This window comes from Schistocerca gregaria, chromosome 4, assembly GCF_023897955.1.
Source record: "Schistocerca gregaria isolate iqSchGreg1 chromosome 4, iqSchGreg1.2, whole genome shotgun sequence".
Lineage (NCBI taxonomy): Eukaryota > Metazoa > Arthropoda > Insecta > Orthoptera > Acrididae > Schistocerca > Schistocerca gregaria.
The window spans coordinates 762,666,257-762,683,260 of record NC_064923.1 but is presented as its reverse complement, the minus strand read 5'-3'; the positions used below and the strand labels follow the sequence as shown (position 1 = coordinate 762,683,260).

The following is a 17,004-nucleotide window of genomic DNA, read 5'->3' as shown; positions in this document are numbered from 1 at the left end:
GTCAGTTCTTCGCCACAGTAAATCTGTTTATTATTCAGAAAAGTGTTGATGCAATTGCCGGTCCTGTGAAATCCTGCTCTCATTTATGGAATGGCGCTTTGCTTTTGGGGACTACTTCTGATTCTCAAGGACAGCTACTGCTCACAGTGTCGCTCCTCCATGCCTATTCTATCCGTATTGAGGCCCTTCACACACTGAATTCTTCACATGGTATTATTTGCACTAGGCTGCTCAATGGTCTGACAGAGGCAGAAATTCGAACATACTTCTCTGATCAGTGTGTCCTTGCAGTCCATCGGGTGATGAAAAAGGTAGATCCATCCGTAGTGCGCACACGCACTCTATTTCTGATGTTTCACAGTGAAGTGCTTCCATCCAAGATCAAAGCAGGCTATGAAGTTATCACAGTCCGACCATTCCATATTCGATGTGCTGCTACCAGTGTCATAATTACGATCTTAACCAGATGTCCTGTCAACACCCGGCCAGGTGTGTAACCTGTTGTAGGGATGCTCACAAGGGTGATGGCCTCCTCATCCTCCTCACTGCATCAGTTATAGTAGTGACTGTGCAGCCTCTTCCTGAGGCTGTCCCATGTATTTCAATGAGCTGCTGTCCAGGAGATCTGAGTGAAGGGAAAAGGTGTCACACGCTGCTACTTGCAAGTTGTTGGCTACTCAGAAACCCTGCATTTTACCATCTGGCATTTACAGTACTGTTCTTGGTACATCTAACTCCACGAAGGATATGGTCATACAGACATGCGATCTCAAATTAAACACTGCAGTTGTAAGATTGCCCTGTGGCGTGTTAGCATCCCTGTCTCCTCCTCTTCCTCCTCCTCCAGCTGTGCAACAAGTCACCAGACTTCCGTCTCACAAGGTGAAATCACATGCTACACAACTGGCCGTCCAGAAAGGACAGAAGGAATACTTCCGCAACAACTTCTTACGTCCCTTTAGTCAACAGACATCTGAATCATCATGTGCCACATGCAAAGGCTCCAAGAAGGCAAATTGTCTTCTCCTTTGCTGACTTGGAGATCCTCTTCAACAGTGTTGCCACACGGTACCCTCACTCGGCCGACCTCTGTGTCGACTGTGTACACCACCTACCGTTTTTCTGCCTTGGACTCTGCAGACTGACAGAAGGATAATGCCGATGGCTCTGTCGATCTCATTGAGCAGGATCCTCCACCCTCTGCCCCCGGAAGCAGTGAGTCTTCGAAGGCTGGCACTTGGCAGCCATCGAGGTGACACCCCTTCATTTTTTCCATCCTCCCCTTTCCTTGCCATGACTTTCCTCCAATGGAACATTTGAGGCCTTGGATTAAAAAAAAAAAAAAAGAGTTGCGTTTGCTCTTGGAATCACAGCATCCACTTCTTCCCTGCGTTCAGGAAACAAAATTGTGTCCTCATGACTGCTTTGACCTCTGGCATACTGCTTTGACCTCTGGCATTTCTTTCAGTTCCACTTTGACCTTCCCCCTGAGGACGACATTCCATCTCGTGGGGGAGTCGTGCTGTTCATCCAGGATAACATTCATAGACAAACCATGTCCAAGACTACCCTGCTTCAAGCTTTGCAGTCCGCATTTTCCTTCCTCATTTCATCTATTCCCTTTGTACCATTTGTGTACCTCTGTCATTCAGTGTCACTAGGACAGACTTCCTCCAGCTTAGGGGAACTCCCTCACCCCTTTCTGCTTCTCATTGACTTTAATGCACCCTTCTTGGCTGACCTGCTCAATCAACGTAACCTAGTCTGCCTTAACACAGGAGCACCTATGTTCCTTTCAGACTCCATGCACACCTGTTCCCATTTAGACCTTTCCTTGTGCACTGCCCAGCTGCCCATTGTCTCCAATGGACCGTTCTCTCTGACACGTATTCAAGTGACCATTTCCTGTCTGCTAGCCATTTGATGACTCCTACCCTGCCTCTGCGCACACCTAAATAGCAGCTTTCTAAGACCAACTGAAGGCTTTACTCCTTCCTGGCGACTTTCAAAGAACTTTATTTCTGCAGTTCTGATGACCAGATAGACTACCTTAGCAACATTATTCTTGCCTCTGCAGAATATTTCATTCCTTGCACTTCATCTTTACCTCACTGTGTCATGGTCCCTTGGTGGACTGAGGCATGCTGTGGCGCAATTCGCGCATGAAGACGGGTTCTGTATGTTTTAAACTGTTGTCCTACAATGGCAAGCTGCATTCATTGTAAACAGCTGTGTGTGCTGTGTCATCGCATTCAATGGGAGAGCAAAAAAGCTAGCTGGATTTCATTTACTAGTTCTTTTAAGTTCCTGTCCCTCTTCCTTTGTGTTGGCTAACCTTTGACTCCTCTCTGGGGCCAGTGTCTATTCCCCAATTTTTGGCAAGACCATAACAGACTATGTTGTATGGACCCTATTGCTACCTCCAACACCTTGGGCCACAATTTGTGGACATTTTGAGCTCTATCCACTATCACCCTACCTTCCTCCATTGGAGATGAGTGGAGGAGGTTTGAGTGATACCCTTCTATTCTCAGAATCGTGAGTATTGCATTGTTTCCTTTTCTATGATGGAGCTAGATCATGCTCTCACTTCATCTCGATTCTCCACCCCAGGGCCAGACAATGTTCCCATCCAGATGTTGCAGAACCTTTTTCTTGCAGGCAAACACTTTCTCCTTCTTATGTACAGTCGCACCTGGGCAGAGGACACGTTTCCCAGACGCTAGCGTGAAGTCACTGTTGTATCCATACCTAAGCCCGGTAAAGACAAACACCTTCCTTGTAGCTACCACCCCATTTCTCTCACCAGGTGTGTGTACAAGGTGATGGATTGTATGATTCGTGCCTGGCTGGTACGATGGCTCGAGTCTCTCAATTGATGTTCTCCTCAGCAGATACCCATGCCGTTTGTCTGCCGTGCCTGGCCACTCATCCTATACCTCCTTCTTTGATGACGCCTTTGATTGCCAGTATGGGGCACAGCCCTCTTCTCTTTTACCTCCTGGAGTTTGCTTTTGGCTATTGTTCCGGCAGCTTCTCCTCACACTACTTACAACTTTCCCAATGGGTGTGAACCCTTCACCATCTTGGCTTCACACCCCAGCCCACGTTCACCTTGGACTTCACTTGGACTTCTGAGAGCAGAAGTAAAGCTATGAGGACGGGGCGTGAGCCATGCTTGGGTAGCTCAGATGGTAGAGCACTTGACCACAAAAGGCAAAGGTCCCGAGTTTGAGTCTCGGTCCAGCACACAGTTTTAATCTGCCAGGAAGTTTCATATCAGCGCACACTCCACTGCAGAGTGAAAATCTCATTCTGGAAACATTCCCCAGGCTTTGGCTAAGCCATGTCTCTGCAATATCCTTTCTTTCAGGAGTTCTAGTTCTGCAAGCTTCGCAGGAGAGCTTCTGTAAAGTTTGGAAGGTAGGAGATGAGGTACTGGCAGAAGTAAAGCTGTGAGGGCCGGGCGTGAGTCGTGCTTCCGTAGCTGAGATGGTAGAGCACTTGCCCACGAAGGGCAAAGGTCCCGAGTTTGAGTCTCGGTTGGGCACACAGTTTTAATCTGCCAGGAAGTTTCCTATCAGTGCACAATCCGCTACCAAGTAAAAATCTCATTCTTTTACAAGAGCTATTGATTGGAATAACTAGTCTAATGAGTACAGAATATGGTTTGACAGTAAACCGATGAAAGTAATTAAAAGTAGCAAAATGAGAATAGCAAGAAACTTAACATAAGTATTGGTGATCATGACATGTATGAACCAAGGAGAACATAAAAAGCAGACTGCCACAGGCAAAAAGGGCGTTCGTGTTTAAGACAAGTCTACTATCAAACATTGGCCTTAATTTGAGGAAGAAATGTCAGAGAATGTACATTTTGAGCACAGCATTGTATGGTAGTGAATCATGGACTGTGGGAAAACCAGAAAGAAGAGATGTGAGGCTAAAGAACACTGAAAATTATGTGGACTGACAAGATAAGGAATGCATAAGTTCTCCTCAGAATTGGCAAAGAAAGGATCATATGGAAAATACTGACAAGAAGAAGGGGCAGACTGACAGGACATGTGTTCAGACATTAGGGAATAACTTGTGTGGTACTAGAGGGAGCTGTAGAGGGCAAAAACTGTAAAGGAATACAGAGATTAGAATACGTCCAACAAATAATTGAGGACATAGGAGGGAAGTGTTACTTTGGTACAGGAGAGCAATTCGTGGCATGTGACATCAAACCATGACATAAAAAATAAAGTAAACTGCTTCCCGAAACTTTACAAATTGAGGGCAAAGTTGTCAGTATTTGTAAAAACACCAAAAATAGGTATTTTCAGCCACTCTTTACAAAAAAGTATGTTCTGCAAACTCTAAGTCATTTTCATTAGAAATAATATGTTTTAAACTACTTAAAAAAACTAGACTCAGTTTTTGGAATTCAAGCATATAAGACCCTAAAAATAATGACAAGGCAAAGGCACAGTGAAAATGCACTCATATTCTGCTAGTACTCAAACCTGACATTCTTTATTATGTTTAGCAGTTGCTTAGTGGTATTTTGAGAAATTAAAATCGGAAATCTTAATGAATAAGAAGAGGAAAAGTCAAAAAACTGCAAAAAGTAGTATTTTTCTTGTCTGTTTGGTGCAATTTTTGCACTTGATTTTAAACTAGCTTTTTAATAAGCTAGGGACTTGAAACTTTCAGCATAGCTTAAAACTGGATGGCAGTGCAATGTTAGAGCCCAGTCAATGAAGGAAACTAAGAAAATTAGGGGAAAAATTCATGTAGTTGCAGATTTTGATCCATTGGTAGAAGGAAGTGCCAGGAACAACATACTAAAAATCACAAGTGATGTGTGGTGAACATGGGGAAGGGTTTTTTTATGTTTTTCTTGAATGACTAGAAAACTGCAGCTTCTAGCAAAAAAGTTTTCCAATACATAATTAAACTACATTAGATTTCCTACAAATAGGGTCCAGTTCATCTTCCCTTCCAGGACCAATAATTTCCATGGAAAAATTCCAGATTATTAAATATAGTTTCTAAATGATATAAAATAGTGTGTATTGTTAATTGAAGCACAGGTTAACCAGTTGTAGTAGTTTTGATAGCTGGGTATGTTGGTTGGATGGTGGGCAGCAGCATAGTAGTAGTTTGCAAATACTAAATTCTCTTTATTAATTCATCTTACCACAGTCCAGTACAAGATGGTGGTGACTTGGCCAAGGAATCCTGTTCCCTCATGTATTGTTGACACTCTGAATTGCTGATAGAGCATGGTGTTAGCTGACTGTGACCTTCATGACATTACCTACTCCACCGGTGGTATTTCTTCACTCTTGGCACCCTCTGCAAGGCCCATTGTGCAGCCGGTAGCATGATCCTCGCATCTCTACGGTGTGGGAAGGCAGCTGATGCTGTGTCGTAGCGGGCAGTTAACTACTGCCCCCATGCTGGTGGTTGCGGCTGCTACCCTGGGCAGGAACTGGCTCACTGTATCCCAGGACTGAACAGCTTCAGGGCAGACTGCCCCAGTGTAGGTATGAAGTGCGATCCTCAATCAGCATCCTGTATAGTGGCAGGCGACAGAGCCTCCATGCGGGTTGAGCTGTGGTACTGACAAAAGTAATTTTATTTCAAACGGCTTGGCTATATATACTCTTCACGCTGTGCCTGTTTGCCCTGTGCTGTGCCTTTTTGTGCACACATTAAACACTTAGGCAGACACCAGTATGTGGTACCACATCTAAGTGGATTAGAACTGTATTAAGAGATAAATTGTGTTCTGGCAGTGGGACAGGCTAGAGAGGTTTTTTTTTTTTGGGGGGGGGGGGGTAGCAGGTGGAGTGTGAGTGTAGGGAAGACGTGTCACTGGGTTGCGGTTCTGTCTCCCTCCTCCATAGCTTTGCACATGGAAGAGCAAGTGGGCAATTTCCCACCCTCTTTGTGTCACAAAATACATCCTCAGGATGTTTCCCACATCTTATGGATAACTGAAGTTGCAGTGCGCAGACATGCCCTCACAATGTTACACTGCTAGAGAGGAAATTGATTCGTAGTCATCTTGTATGGCAGCTGTAACATTCATCCAGGAAAGACAACTTTCCCTCATCATGCACGCTCCTTGCTTTTTAGTTTACCTAGTATTTCCTGTTCAGTTCGCTTACACTATTAGACAAAATAAAATCACAGTGCTGCTGTTTATATAGTGAAATAATTTTTAATTTATTGAGTACTTATTTGCATTTGTTAAGTTAGCTGATATGTAAAACAAGCTCAACAAGTGAGTTGTCATCTGTACACCACAGTGCAGAGCCTGTCCCAAGTGAAATTCGCTGTGGCCCGGCCTGGCTCGGGTCAGCTCAGGTCAGCTCACCTTCCTGCTCCACCCTGTCATACCTTCACCAAACAATTTATCAATTAATACTGTTCTGTTGCACTTATATGTGATATACTCATTTTAATATTGGTTGTTAGCCCATTTCATTTAACAATAAACATTAATTTTATATCGTTAAACATTATTAAAAATAATCTGTGATTTTTCCATTCTCTGCAACATGCAAACTGAATAGGGCTTTTTTAGTAGAAAATTTAACGTAGTTTAATTTTGTACTGGAAAAGATCTTCAGTTTTTGAGTTATTCAAGGTAAACTTAAGACTCACCTCTAGAACCCGCTCCATGCTGCTCCCATCCCTTCCCCCCACTCACACCCCACTGATCAGGACTTTTGGTATGTTGTTTCTGGCACTCCCTTCTACCACTGTACAAAAATTTCGTCTAAAGGTAGAGGAGCTTATTATCTTAGAGATTGTTCTGAAAAGTATTGATTTGTTGCTCAGGATACAGAGCAAGGTTTCCACGTGGAAAATAATCAAGCACCAATCCATCATTTTGTCATGTATTGTCCTCAAAATCAGAACATGGAATCAGAGTTTTTGTATTGTCAATAGCTGTTTGTGACATGCCACAATAACTGTTAATGTTTTTTTTGAAGGAGCTGATTAAATATGTAAAAACACAGTTTGCTCATATTTCCCACATCCATTATTTCAGCAATGGGTCCAGCACCAAATGGAAATGAGATGAGCATTTGGCGTCATTGGCCGGGAGGCCCCTTGTGGGGCAGGTCTGGCCGCCTTGGTGCAGTTCTTCTTACATCCGACGCCACATTGGGCGACCTGCGCCAGATGGGGATGAAATGATGATGAGGACAACACATCATCCAGTCCCTGAGTGGAGAAAATCCCCGACGCAGCCGGGAATTGAACCTGGGCCCGTAGGACGGCAATCTGTCACGCTGACCACTCAGCTATCGGGGCGGACAGCACCCAATGCAAAACTTTCAATAATTGTCTCAGTTTGTGCTATCATAAGAGAGATTTTGGAATGATGACAGATTGTGGTGTAATTTGTTTTCTGTCTTCTACAAGTCAAGGATAGTCACCTTGCGATGGAACTGGATGTACAACAAAGTTATTAGCAGCAAGAGCAAGCTTGCAAGGACCAGTTAATAGGTAAATTCTTACACTTATAGTTCTGTTTGCTTCTGCACTGAAAGCATTAATGGGATTAAATTTGCCTTCACCAGCAAAGAATAAATTGAAGAAAATAGTGTCACAAAAAGATAAGTTTTTAACATGGGCATTCTCTAGCAGGAGCTATAAAAAGTCATAATTTTTTGCGAACTGCTGAAGTGATGATTCAGGTCAGCAAGTATGATTTATCTTCTTTTCTAGGCATAATTAATGCCAGCGAGGGAAGTATGTTAACAGGGAACCTCCAGCCAAGACAGTATGCTCCATGCATTTACGAAAAAGAGTGGTGGATTGGAACTTCCATTGAGCAGGAGGACACATTATTGACGCACCCACATGGCCCAGAAAATTCATTTTATTGGCCATCAAGGAGTGAAAAGTTCTGGGTTCTGGAACAGTACATTATTGCAGTTATTCCAGCTTCATGAGTGACAGCGTGTGGCTTTCAGTACAGTATTCATTGTGATATTCAACAGCAATTTAATGAAACCTCTGAAAAATTCGGGTAGCTTAAGAACTAAAAGTTTAGCAATCATTGGCGGAAATAAAAGAAATTCATGGTGTACTTTATACCAGAATTAAACCAGCACATCAGTAGCAGTGCAAAATAAAGAGACATTCAGTATTCTCATTAACACACAACTTCCAAAAAGTGTCAGACTGATTGCTGTGAACTTCACTAAAATTTAAACATGTGACAGTGATAAAAAAACTGGAAGGCAGTTTATAGAATGGGTGTTGCAGATGTTCCACAACAATTTTACTACCGTGTTCTACAGTGCCTTGGTAATGCATACTTATATTTTGAAGTTTATAAGTAGTTTGATTTAGTAGTTATTACACCAGAAAAACTGGTTAAAATGTGCCATGATGATTTTTTTCATTTGCTATTTATCAGGATTTCTGACATTGCCTTCCTCGGTCAGAGAGTGTTAAACAACTATTCAAAATAATAAAAAAATGCCAGATTTGAGTACCAGAGGAATATGGACATTTTTTCACTGCACCTTCAATTTGTCATTATATTTGAGAGACTTAGAAGCTTGCATTACAGAACCAAATCTAATTTTTGCGTGGTTTAGAACTCTGACCTTTCTAATGAGAATTGTTTAAGAGAGATTGCAGAATATGCTTTTTTTTGTCTAAGTGGACTGAAAATACAATTTTTGACATTTTTACAAAAATCGTCAGTTTTGCACTCAGTTTGTAAACTATCGGAACCCTGTAAGAGAATTAAATTTTATATTCGAAGATCTTGTGTTGGTAAGCTATCACACACAGAGTTTCAGGTTTCTTATACACTTATTTTATAAGATATAAAAAGCTGAACTTCACATTTTTTGTCAAGTATTCTATCTTTTGTCTGACTTGGCCTCAAATAATCTATATGAAAATTGCTCACAAAATCTCTCTTTGTTATTGTTTCACTTAAGAGAACACAAAAAGTTGTACAAGATGACATAGTTTTGTTTCTTTCAAGACAATATTACCAGATTATATTGCAGTTGTTGAAAACTCAGCTGCATTGTGGGGTCAAAAAGAAGACTATATCTCTGCAGGTATTGAATTGGTGATTCGAAACTTTACCAATGTTCATTGGGAACATGTGCAAATGTTCAAACAAAATTTCATCAAAATATATTAAGGTCATTTGGGAATCTCTAGACCACTTTGCATGGAATGACCCAAGAGCCAACTAAAGAGATCCATCCTATGTGAACCTTCACATTAGCAACACAGCCATTATGATGTCAGCTCGTAGAACTCTGCTCGAGACGTCATCTTCAACTAATTTGCTTTAGTTTGCTGTGATCTGCTTCAAAGTTTGACCTTCACATTTCAGAAATTTGCAAAAGTGCAAATTACCTGCGAAAGCATGAATTACGTGGTGCACAACCCTTCAAGCGTACATGAAGGGCCCATGCACCTGAAATCCAGCACAGTAGCTAATTTGTAATTGGTATCATAGTGTACACTCCCCTACCTCTCTTGCCTTCTAATGCAAGGATTGCATTAATGATGCCTGAGCTAAAATTTCCCATGTATGCTGAGGAATAGTGCTGCCTGGTTGTGGGTATCAGTACTCCGGACAATGGTTTCTTCACCAGGTAGCTGTGAATATGGGAGTCTGGTTTACGGTTCGGCAGTGCCCTCAGCATTGCATTTACTCAACCCAGTGCACCACTGAGGCGTTCGCCTAGCGACAGGATCTTTTAGAACGATTCTAGTGACGTGTGTCCTGGTAGAGACTGGAATCCCTCCATTGTGGATCCGACATGCGCAGCTACTTGGTAGTTATGTTGCACACATCCCTAAGGACTCCGTTAACCCTGCAGCTCTACGCTGTCACTTCCTCTCTATTCTAGATGTGTTCCGGGGCTCTGAAGTTGTTTACACAGACAGATCAATGGCTGATGGTAATGTTGGCTTCGCCTATGTCTAAGAGGCCATATTGAACAGCATTCCTTGCCCACTGGCTGCCATGTATTCACTGCGGAGCTTGCGACCATATCTCGTGCACTTCTGTACACCCGTTCCGGTTCTGGTGAGTTGTTTATTCTCCATTCTGAATACCTGAGCAGCTTACAAGCTATCGACCAGTGCTACCGTCGCCATCCTTTGGTAGCGAACATTCGAGAGTCTATCACTGTCCTGTAACAGTTTAGTCGTTCAGTGATGTTTGTGTGGACCCCAGGACACATCGGGATCCCAGGCAACGAACTTGCTGACAGACTGGCCAAAGAGGCTACATGGAAACCGCTCCTGGAGATGGGCACCTCTGAAACTGACCTGTGTTCTGTCTTATGCCCCAAGGTTTTTCGGCTTTGGGAAACGGAGTGATATAACAGTATTCACAAAAAATTGTGTGTCATTAAGGGGACTGCGAATATGTGGAAGTCTTCTCTGCGGGCTTCTCGCACGGAATCAGTTGTCCTTTGTCGGCTCCGCACTGGCCATATGTGGCTCACACGTGGTTACCACCTCTGTTGCGAGGACCCACCTAAGTGTCGCTGTGGCTCCAAATGACAGTCATCCACCTCTTGCTGGACTGTCTACTTTTAGCCGTTCTGCGGCGGACTTTTAACTTTCCAAGTGCCCTACCTTCGGTGTTGGACGACAATGCCTCAACAGCAGCTTTCATTTTAAGTTTTATTTGTGAGGGTGAGTTTTAGTACATCTCCTTTGTCCCTCTGTGTCCTGCACGCTAGGGCTTTTAGGGGGGCGGTTTTAATGTGTTGCAGAGTGGCTGGCTTCTCCTCTTCCCCCCCCCCCCCCCCCCCCCTCTCTCATGGTCAACCAGCTATGGTCATCTGCTTTCTTGTTTTTGATCTCTTCTCCCTATTTCTTGTGTCTCTCTGTGGTTTTCTTGTCCTGTTTTGTCCATTGTAGTGTGTGTTGTTCTATCGTTCTTCTGGTTCTTCCTTTCTCCCGTTATTGTGCCATGCGTCGTCTTTGTTTTCTTCTTTCCCATGGGTAATTGGTCTAGTGGGAACAAGGGTCCGATGACCTCGCAGTTTGGTCCCTTCCTCCCCTCCACCCTTTTAAACCAACAAACTGACCAGGTAGCTGTTGTTCTTGTGAGAGTCTATCACCAATAGGATCTCATTTTCCAGTGAGTCCTCTTGTCAGTAAAGTGAAGAACTGCTGTACATTTACCTGGAGTGACATTTTGGTTCTCCACATTCAGAGAAGATCAAAAGTAAGGGGATGGATACCGGTGTATTTTTTACACTTCAAAAGAAATGTTTTACTGTTAATGTTTCGGTATACAGGATAATGCAGAAGGGGGTAGCTTGAAGACAGAACTGTGAACATTGTGTTATAAAGAAATGTGAACATTATTTTAACCATACTAGACTCTGTTGAACTCTGTGGCTGTTATTAATTTATGGATTTTGATGAAAAATGCAGTCAGGCACAAATACCTTTAAAAACCTGTTTCAAGGTCTTGGTGGCTAAATGTGTTCTCTATCAACAATCCTTAAGAAATATGAATGACAACATGAAATCAATAAAATATCAAAACTGTGCTAAAACATTAAGAAAACAGATAATTACCTCCAATTTAATAGTGATAGTTTCTGTTGCTCGTCCTCCTGGGCCCACAAACACAGTGCTCCTATGGTAGCTACTTCAATGATGCAGCCGGAGAAGCATCAATTTCCTGTGTCACAAAAAAAGACTGCTAGTATTTTGTTGCAAAATGTACTCGTCTCCATGCTGCCCATTCATCCATAAGAGCAGTACAGAATATGGAATTGAAATGTCTCGAACATCCACCTTGCTTATCATACCTCATCCTGAGTTATGTTCGCATGTGCCAAGATTTAAACTGTCTAGTGGGCTCACTACCCAATGGCTGAAAGAGCCTCAAGGCTAAAGGGCTCTGAACAGGGATTGCAGAGAAGTGCTGTTGTCTTCATTTCCAGAAAACAAGAAGGAAAAATACCCTGTAGGGACAAGAGAAAACAATTTAAAAAGATATCTAATTATGTTGACCCCATCTGAAATTGAACCTATGAAAACTGATGTAGCACCACATTCCAGGTTAACCGTGAATTATTCCAAAATAACCTGTACCTCCTCCTTTCACTTCTTTCCCATACCTGAAATTACTGAAATGGCCTCCATCACCACCATGTTGAGCTTTACAAACTGATAGCTACCTATCCTGCTGTCTCTGTGCTTATGAGAGACAAGATTTTTAGAAAACCAATAAGCCATTGGTAGAAACTGTCATGTCAAATGCAAAATCTCTGCTAGTTGCCGCACACCTCCCCCACCTCTCTCTCTCTCTCTCTCTCTCTCTCTCTCTCTCTCTCTCTCACACACACACACACACCTATTACATGCAAACGATACAATAATAGCTGGGACAAGTATTATGTTTCATGAGGGAAAGTAGATATTACAGCAATATTTTACACCTTTAGCAGTTTCATGTTGGTTTGGGCACATAGAGTAAGTTCTTCTCTCTGCAACATTGGCCCTGTGGGCATACAGCTGTGTTGCTAGTCCATATTGACACACAGTGTAAATATTTGACTTTTTACACTAATAATCACTTAGGTTCTAGAAAGTCTTACATTTCTCATCCAATTTTAGACAGAATTAATGTTAGTGGTACTGTAATCCATCTGTAGTGTATCCTGCATCAATATCAGTGAGGAACAAATACAGAGTGTACCTCTTGGCACAGGCACTTGGTGTGAGGAGGTTGGAGTGACCTCTTCGCTGTGGCCTCATCATCACTGGTACCTTCCCTCCTCCTCTCTTTTAGCCTAATGTAAAACTGCGATGGTTTTGAATTATCTGGACTTTAACCATAGTGACATTTTATCTTCTTATTTTACCATTTTAGCTGTATTTAATTGGGAAGAAAGGTATGCTTGATACATGCACTGTTTGGTATGTTTAAAATTGTAATCATCCATATTGGTTTAAGGGGTCAATTGTCAAATAAATTGCTCTTGTTCTTTAGAAAATTGCCCCATGTAATTTATGAGTCACATGCATTTGCCATCAGTTCACATAAAATATTTAATTTTTCTAGGTAGTACCTAACAAACTAATCATGCATGTAGTTAATCACAAAATCTTAATCCTGTTAATGCTTTGCTTTAAATACACCCATCTATTAGAGTGCGGGAATTATAAAGATCATTAAAAAAATTGACTTTTTTTTAAAAAAAACTCTATTAATATTATGTACTCATTTATTTTTCAGTGTAATCCCCCTTGAGTTCTGGCCTCACCTATTGCCCTATTAGTGATCAGGCCACTGTTCCTTCAGCAGTATCTGAGGAGGAACATGTGGGCAGGAGTTTTCTGGTTGTCAGGAGCTCCAACATTAGGTATATTATGGGGCCCCATAGGCAGATAATGTTCAGCCAATATGCACTCGGTATGTCTTTCGGGTAGCCACATCCAGGATGAGGAGGTGGCCTTGCCTGTGGCTGATGAGCATGCCAAGTGTGGTTGTTTGCAAGTTGTGGGCCACACTGACAAGGACATCTGTTGCATGGGTTCTGAGGCCATCCTCAGTTCATACAGGCGACTGGCGGAGGTGATGAAGACTGCTAGCCTCGCACACAGGGTGCAGGCATTGCTCCCATTTTTCAACGTTGTTCCCTGAGTTGATCAGGGTCCTTTAGTTTGGAGCCAAGTGGAGCGTCTCCACCAAAGGCTATGTCGATTCTGTAATGGTCTTGGCTTCAGATTTCCAGATCTGCGTTATTGGGTGAGGAATTATCAGACTCTCTTTGATAAATCAGAGGTTCACAATGCAAAGGAAATAGCTATCCGCTTGGTATGGAATTTTGGGAATGGTAGACATCAAAGAAATTCAAAAGCGGACTGCTAGATTTTTTAGCTATAGGTTTTAGCAATGCTAAGTAGTGTGGAGAAGCTTTGGGAACGTAGATGGGAATCCCTGGAGGAAAAAAGACATTCTTTTCGATGAATAGTATTGAGAAAATTAGAGAACCTGCATATGAAGCTGACTGCAGAATGATTTTTCTGCCACCTACATACATTCAACATAAGGACCACGAAGATGAGATCCAAGAGATAGAGTTCATATGGATGAGTATAGTCAGTCTTATCTTCTTCACTCTATTTACAAGTGGAACAGGAAAGCAAATGATTAGTAGTGGCACAGGGTACCCTCCGCCACATACCACATGGTGCCTTCCAGAGTATGTATGTACATGAGGATATGAACTTACGCCAACAATAGATAAGTATCTCAGTACCCTGTGCAAAGAATTCTGGGGTGTATAAGTTCCTAACCTGTTATGCAGTGCTGCCTGGACTTCATCATCAGTGGACCTTGAGCCACTAAGAGCTTCTTTCAGTGGGTTAAAATGTGATGATCTGAAGGTGCCATGTCCAGGGAATATGGGTTGGGGGAGGAGGAAGCAGAAGAACTTCAGGTATTTGGTTGTCTCTAAGGTGACTGTAGCATATGCCTTTCCTTCATATTACATTGCACAAACTCTTGAACATCAGTACAACATCAACAATACGAAGGGCTGATCTAACACTAATCTTCACCATAGTTGCAATGTCACTCACCATAAAATGCCTGTTTTCCCGTATCAATTCTCACAGTGTTGTTCTTACAGACTGCGCATATAGTGCATCCTGGGTGTGATGTATCTTAAACACTTGTTACGCCCCGTTGGAACTTATATTCCAACTCGTACACTAATGTTCAATTCAAACTGCTTCCACCCTATTGCACTGCCATCCAACAGTGAATTTGGGTTGGTTTCAACCCTTTAACTAATAGAAATGTAGTGACACTACACTGCTTCATGTTGGTGCAAACCTGTGAGTGTGCCACCATCTTGTTTCACTGATTCCCAGCATTCTGTTCGTGAGGCAGGTGTACCAGGCCCATCTGACAATAGTTCCAGGTCACACTTAAACATATCAAAGAAGCACAAACTTTGGCCAAGTTTTGTATTTCTTACAGCTTTTCTAATTATTTATTGAATGGACCTTATATTTTTGCATTCATATGAAATAATGAATGCAGGAACAGTTGAATAGCATGAGCAATATATGCATGCTTCTAATCAATCTGAAAGGAGGATTCTTTCCATTTGGTCAGTGCTGAATGCTAACTGTTGTTGTACCCCAGAAGAGCATAGCTTTCAGTCACCTTTTCATCTCCAGTTATAAGATTGCAACAAAATGATTCTGTGCACATTGCACAGTGACAGTTTAGTCATACTTGTCTCAAACTTTGCTCCTTAATTGTGTGAAATTTTATAGTGACAATTTGTTTCAGTCACCTGGAACTCTTTCAGTTGCTGTACTGACAGTTTTATTCTTGTAAAATGTTAGTGCTTCTTACTCCAACTTAAGTGCAACTATTTTAAGGTGTCCGAATTAAGTTAATGCTGCATTACTTTTGTATTCTTTAGCTGCTGATGTTGCAGAGGATTATTACATAGTTTCTTTTTTAATTTTCAGGCAGTGCTATAAAAATGGATTTGTACTCTATTTAGTTGTTAATTATGTTTTGAAGCATGCCGCATTGCTGTAGTAACATATCTGTGTAAGTGATGGTACTGCATTAAAACATATCCAAGATCATGTTAATAAGACTGATGGTGAAACCTGTGAACTGCTGGTTATCAACTTTTTGGTTTTGCTGCCTCGTTGTCATTTTCTCTTACACAGCTGTATGAGGACTTCCCCTAGCTGTTTTTGTCAAGTATTGAGTACAGATGGATAGTTTAAATTCCAACTGAACTGTCAGTGGTATACACTTTTTTCCACCCTAGCAATTTTTCTGGCACTATTTGACAATAAAATAGTTGGCCAAAATTGAAAAATCAACAGAAAGGCTATGTCACAATGAAAAAATGCCTTTTGAAAATACCATTCTTCAGAACAAATGTTAATAAACGCTTATGAGCATATATAGTGGACTGAGATTTTTCCCAATGTGGTTCAAGCAAACTGAGCACTGGATACCAAGCCGAACCCTCTGCCTGTGTTGATCAAATTATCTGCAGAAATTAGTTGCCTGCACCATGATGCTAGTATCTTTGCATTTCACATTTCTAAGCGTCTGCCTGTGTTGATCAAATTATGTGCAGAAATTAGTTGCCTGCACATGATGCTGGTATCTTTGCATTTTACATTTTTAGCTCACAGGTGAGACACTTTTCAGACACACCTGATTAAATGGTTGCATGAGGTGGGCATAACGGTTGCATTCCTTACATCTTTGTCCAACAATGCGGAATGTCGTATGTTAGACAGGTGTTGTGAAACAACTGCTACAGTGGCACATAGTGTATACCATTCATTTTGATTGGAATCCATTGGCAACCAATGAAGTCTGAACTCGATACATGATAAAAACAAATTGAGACGTTATTGAAATATCATGTAAAAAGAAAATGACTACTCTGCAGTAAACCTAAAAGTTTTTAAACCATCAATTCTGTCCGGAAAATTTGAAGGATCACTTTAACAGTTCCTTCTTTATTAATGGCGGAATATTGTTTATTAATGTTGTTGATAAATCTCAGAATTACACAACTTATAATTTAGCCCATGTGAATTGTTCTGTCGTGTTGATAGTGGAATTTTTATTCTATTTTCAGTTTGGTGGTTATAGGTACGAAGATGTCGAAAAAACAGTGTTGAAATGTACTGTTCTTCCATCAATTGAGTGTTATGGACCAAAAGAAATATACAGAGATGGCTTTCCTTGTATAACGTAAGAATTTTTCAAGAAATCTACTTGTATTAGACTACTTGAATACAGACTCTGCGAAATCTTATGGTATTATGTATTACACAGTTTTCCTAACCAGGTAGATAAACAGTACCTTTGTAGTCATACACCAAGAAGATAAACTGACTTCTTGCAGTTATAATAGGCTGTCATAATCAAGACATACTATATAGTAACTGAAGGGGAAACATTTGCTGCTGGTCTGT

The 17,004-nt window shown here is 41.6% G+C and overlaps 1 protein-coding gene across 1 annotated transcript in view; it reads left to right on the top strand.

Moving 5' to 3' along the window:
• LOC126365830 (TM2 domain-containing protein CG11103) overlaps positions 1–17,004 on the top strand; it is a 35,986-nt gene that overhangs the window by 9,511 nt on the left and 9,471 nt on the right. Inside the window, exon 3 of the mRNA XM_050008457.1 lies at positions 16,665–16,780. Within this exon, the coding sequence (XP_049864414.1) occupies positions 16,665–16,780 (116 nt within the window). The remainder of the gene's footprint in view (positions 1–16,664; positions 16,781–17,004) is intronic.